Genomic DNA, 6,000 nt, shown 5'->3' on the forward strand with positions numbered 1-6,000 from the left:
AAGACAGAATGTAAGATTAATGGTTTGTTTGTTTTTCTTGCAACTTGATTGATTTTAATTAAGATGTAACTTACTTCGGGCGGGAAACCTGTGAGGAAACAACATTTGACGGTTGAGCGAGATCATTTTCTGAGGTTAAAACACACTTTTTAATCAGAGTCTGGGAGGATTTAATTCACGAGTTTACACACTTTAGCCACAACACAGAGCGAATGGCTTTAGGACCAACACAGCGTCCAGAATATCATCCCTTTATTTGTCTTGGTGCTCATGGGCTCTCTATGAAAGGCGTAATGTCTGAATGATATTTCTCAGAGCAGGAAGTGTTTGAATCACCAATTATTCTCTAATCTCTCTCAGATCTTGGAACATCAGCTTTAATAAGCGTCTTCTGGGGACACGGGAACGTCGGGATATCCTGGAAAACCCATTAATGCCTCCTCGCAGGGAAGTGTTGTTATAATGAGATTATGTGTGTGTTCAGACACAGACGATGGATAAATCTACCATTAATCAATATATAAAAAACACCGGAAGAAAGGGGGAAAATGTGCAATAAAGCGTCAAATATAAGAAAAAATGTAAAGAAAAAATATGCATTAAAAATATATAATATAATAGAAATATTTATAAAAACATAACAAGTTAAAGTGAAAATGTGCAATAAGATATGTCATTAAATTAAATTATTTAAAAACGTAAAAAGAATATAAATGTGCAATAAAAATAAATAAATAATATAACACAAATATTTATATTAAAATAAAACGTTGTTGTATATATATATATATAAAAAATAAATATGTAAAGTGCGTGTAATAATATCTCTTTGGTCGTTATCTCTAAGCTCTTTGAATACTAGCTGATTAATGTTTTTTAGGGGCCATAGAATAAAAGACACGATAAACGGTGTGAAGCTCGGAAATGCAGGGATCAGCATTACTTGACTTTTAGATTTAATTATTAATTGTATTGATATGTTATCTCCCTGTGTTGCAGGGACACTTCGTGAGGTTAAAGGGACAGGTGCGGTGTTTAAAAGACGACTGCAGGTCATTCATTGTAGTTTAGAAGCTTATCAGCGCAGCAGCTGGGTTACAATTAAAACCCTCAGCGTCCAATTACAGCAATTAGACAGAAATCCACTTATGTATGGAGCCATGACTCAGGTAGATGTGAACACACACGATACGTATATTTTCAGATTCAGCACGACCTTCACTTTCACACCGTTATCATTATCTCTAATCTAATGCTGATAACGCCCTGAACACACAGAGAAACAAGAGGAAAGTGCAACTGCAGAACCTGCCTGAGAATTATCACGTTTTTAAGTTTTATTCAGTATTAAAGTTAATCAAAGGTTGTTGTCTCTATATTAATAGTTATGATGAATAGAGGAGATGCTAACAGCTAATTCTGCTAGCTTTCAATGGTGCTAATATGTTAAGAAATAAAGGCAAAAACAAAGCCACTCAGGGGGTGTTTCTCAATGTCGAGGAAGGATGCTCCAGAGCCACTATTTTACATTACATTGCATTTATTTCAAGCATGCTACGTTATCGAGTCCCGCCGAAGGACTGTTCCAATGTCCAGGATGCTTGGAATGCTACCGAGGCCGGCGCCCTTCGTAGCGGGAACTTTCGAGGCTGCACTTGTGTATCTTCCGCGGTCTTAAAATCCCCACAATGCTTTGCGCACGGACCAATTTCCAAATCTTTGGCGGAAATCGCGCTCCATTTAGGGGCGGGGCCTCGCATATGATGCACACCTGCACACCTGTTAGCCTGTTAGCCTGTTAGCCTGTTAGCCTGTTAGCCTGTTAGCCTGTTAGCCTGTTCCACCATTCTTCGTTTTCCAAGGCTAGGAAGGATTATTGTCTCACCTCTGAAGCATCCGACTCGGAGGGACATGTCCTACCAAGGAAGCGTCCTTGACATTGAGAAACACCCTGTAACTCACTATATCTAGCGTTGTTTGTAGCTGCTAAACCTGCCTGAGATGTAGCACGTTTTTAAGTTTTAAAGTAAATTAGAGATACCTGTCTGTACAATGTACATCAATGAATACAATGTGAACAGGAGATGCTAACGGCTAATTCTGCTTAGCTTTAATGCTGAACGTGCTAATATGTTAGGAAATATAGTCTAAAACAAAGCACAGTTCACATGGTGACTGACTGACTGGCAGAAGTGTGTGTTGAATTTGTTTTAATATTACAGTAGTGTTATTCAATTAGAGCATGCTTATCTTCCACATATTAGGAGCGATCAGCTGGGAGAAAAGGAAGAAATGAAAGCCGTGTTGCTCTCTGTACCGAAGTTAATTATCTCTAATCCCAAGATACCAAAGTAATCTGGAGTTGGATCTTGATTACCGTTTAAATACTGCCGTTATCCGACTTACTAACATCTGGAGACAATACAGCCGTTACAGAGCTCTAGAGGCAGTCGTCACGGGGAGATGGAGAAAGAGCAACACTAAGTGATTTTCTGAACATATTATTTTATTGGATCATTTGAAAAAAAGTACAAAAAGTAGTAAAACTGAATCCGTGTCTGAGAGCACAGAAATGTCACTTAAAACTATCATGTTTAGCCTAAAAAGCAACATTTCTCTCTAGAGGTGCATTGAGATGATTAGATACCTAAATGTTATCGTCCTCTTTCTGATATATTTTTTAAATCTGTGTGTAAATTGTAATAGAAAAGACAAGTCACAAAAACCACGTATGTTTTGCTTTCCCTGCATTGCATCTGCATTATTATATAAATATCTTCAGAACTGTTAAAGGAAGTGTATTTTTAAATTGTGTTATTATTATTATTATTATTTTTCTCTTAAAAAAAATGTTATGCATGCTTCTTCGCATTCACACCAGACGACAGTGTGTTACATTTTCCAGAAGGTTTGGTTTGCGTTCACACGGGCAAAACTCAAACGGACTATAAACTTTAAACACAAGTCATGTGCTCGGAAATGCTGTTCAACCATTGGTCAGACATTAAGGGGGTAAAAACGCAAATCCTGTCAATTTCTACCGGAGCCTCCGCCATGGAGCATCGGCACTTTCGGCAGGTTATTCTCGTGCTGCTGTTAATCTGGAGATCAACAGACTCTAGCGGCCCGCGCATATGATTATATAATCAGACAGCGTCCGTTAAAAAACATTATAACACATATAATGAGACGTTTTGCAGTAAGGAGGGCGTTTCACCGACGACAGGTGTTCTTACTTTTATGTAGCTGACGGAGCATTCTACTTCACAGGACACTGTTCAACACTTCATTCTGCTTCACTCTTTAACTAAACAACCGCGGATGTCTTGAAAGACTCTTTAACTAAAGATTTTTGGAGACATCCGCGTTCTTGTGACGTGTAAATACTACGATTCCTATGTTTTGGTGCGGACTGCATTCACACCAGAGATGAACCGCTCCAGAGTTCACTAGCAACCGGTAGGGATGTCCCGATCACCTTTTTTTGCTCCCGATCCGATTCCGATCATTTGATTTTGACAATTTGCCGATACCGATTTTTCCCGATCCGATCTTTATGCAATGCATTAAGAGAAAAAAAGCATTCAAGTTGTCCCTTAAGGTTATTTTTTTATTTAAATTGGATATTCTATCCAACATGGATATAGCTTCTTTCTTTCACAGCAGCATTGGATCAGTTCAGTTGTGCAGCATTGGATCAAAACAAAATAAAGCTTTCAGTACTCGTTAGCTTACTGCTACAATTAGACACTGCGCCCACTCTGTTGCCAGATTTGAGAGAAATAAGCAACCAGGTCTCTGAAAACAAGCCCCAAAGAAGCAACACATACATGATGTTCTGTCATTTGAAACCAAAACTAAAGCCTCAGGATGACTTTAAGACTTGAACATGGTCATTTTTGTTTTGTAACATTGTATACAACATTTAAAAATAAAGTATTTAAAAAAAAAAAAATCCCGATCCCCGATTTTTTTCTCCCGATTCCGATCTTTTGAAAATCACGTGATCGGCTCCGATCCCCGATCACGTGATCGGATCGGGACATTTCTAGCAAGCGGCCCGAGACCACCTCTTTTAGCGGACCAGAGTCCGGTTGTTTAGTTCACTTCAGAGGTCTCGGACTGCGTTCACACCGACCCAGATGAACCGCACCAGGGTTCGATTCAACCGGACTAAACAAGGCTGGTGTGAATGCGACCTAAGTTAACATCAAGCTGTCTTTGGCTCTTTTCTGCTGTAACAAAAGTACATTTCCCCTCTGTGGGACGAATAAAGGTATTCTGATAAAACCTGCATTAAATCTGCATTATTTTATAAAAGGTGCATTAAAGGAAATCAGCTGTTACTGCGTGGGGCGTTCACTGACCGTTCCCTGAAGGGGAAGTTGCATAACAAAGTCACCAAAAACATGTATCAGTCGAAGAATCATAATTTGCGTTTTGAACCTGAAAAGATTAAAGGGAACCCCATCATCCCTAACGTGGTGCGTTCACTGACCGTGACCCCGGTGTCGCTGGTGGTCTCCCTGAAGGTGAAGTTGCACACGGCCCAGGCCAGGTAGTAGGTGGACATCCTGGGCGTGCGGCTGAACCTCGTGGCGATGGAGCCGTCCTCCTCCAGCACGCTCTGCTCCTCCGGCATGTTGCTCAGCGCCGTGTACTGAGCGTCGTGCCGCAGCGTCACGGAGAACGTGGCTTTGTACACCGGCTCGTCGAAACACGGGAACGCTTTCCGGGCGTGGATCGGACTGAACTGGGTCAGCGCCAGGAATCTGGGGAGGAAGAGGAAGAGGGTTAGTGGGAAGTAAAATACATGGGTTGCGTTCCAATAGTCCATTTAGCAGGAACCTTCCTAACGGAGTGAAATGACCCGGAGGTCCCTCAGTGGCAGCCATGATAAGTGCCGTTTGAATTCTCCAAATGAAAGGAAAGGAGGTTTCAAACTTCCTTTATAACCTCCTTTAGCTTAGGAACCACTGGACCTCCCTAACCGAAACGAGAGGAGAAAATGCTGCCCCACAATGCCTTGCAGCATTTGCCGTCACACAACAGTTCACGGACACAACCGATTATGACGGAGAAGTTATATCATGAATGTTACGGTGCTTATTAAGAATTTTAAAACGTATGTGGTAAGTTGCCAAAGTGCTTTGTTGGAACGTTCATCAGTATTATAATCAAAAAGAGAAATATGAACGTTAGTTTTTACTGAAATGATCAAATAAAGTCAACATCTCACTGAGCTGTGTGGGGTTTGTTCAACTTTTAAAAGATGTTTGAATGATGTACACAGTGATAGGTGTTAAGGACTAACGTTTATAATAAATACATTTGTATTGATTTTAAGATATTTTCATACAATCATACGTATTGGGATCATTTGTATTAATGTGGACCGGAGGGAGAGGGTGACGAGCATAAGTTTCACTTTCCTTTTTTATTTCAATTCCAACTTTGGTCATGAAGAATATGTTTCTTTATTGTTCATAAAGCATAAAGCAACAGCATCAGAGCACGGTGCAGAGTCTCTAGATGAGTTTAGAGTAGTCCCTCGTTCTTATTAATCATCCATGTTGTAGTCCGCTGTATAGAAGACTGTAGTTTCCATAGTTTCCCCACAGCAGCAGACGCACACAATGACGTCCGCTGGCGCATCATAAACACGTCGGATAGTGAAAGTGCAGTCGGATTCTCTAAAGTACTGCAGTCTCTTCTCCTAAGTCCTTTTGAATTCTCCTATCCACTATCCCTTAACCCCGTGACGTTTCACTCAGAGGTCAAGGGATAGACGATAGGGTTAGACGTTAGGAGCTGATTTTTGGATTATCGGAACGCAACCATGGTTTTAGAGAGGATTTAAGTTGCTCAATGAGACACATTGAAAAGTCAGTCACACAATCTGAACTCCAAATGGCAGATTATTCATAAATGTTGTTATTATTATAATAATTTATATTTCTATGCGCTTTTCTTGAACCCAAAGACGCTTTACATTTGGGA

The 6,000-nt window shown here is 40.3% G+C and overlaps 1 protein-coding gene across 1 annotated transcript in view; it reads right to left on the reverse strand.

Annotated features, from left to right (window-relative positions):
• Positions 1-6,000, reverse strand: part of trhde.1 (thyrotropin releasing hormone degrading enzyme, tandem duplicate 1) — a 179,564-nt gene that overhangs the window by 153,197 nt on the left and 20,367 nt on the right. The window contains exon 4 of the mRNA XM_079656583.1: positions 4,499-4,772. Within this exon, the coding sequence (XP_079512709.1) occupies positions 4,499-4,772 (274 nt within the window). The remainder of the gene's footprint in view (positions 1-4,498; positions 4,773-6,000) is intronic.

This window comes from Notothenia rossii (assembly GCF_949606895.1).
Source record: "Notothenia rossii genome assembly, chromosome: 10".
Classification (NCBI taxonomy): Eukaryota; Metazoa; Chordata; class Actinopteri; order Perciformes; family Nototheniidae; genus Notothenia; species Notothenia rossii.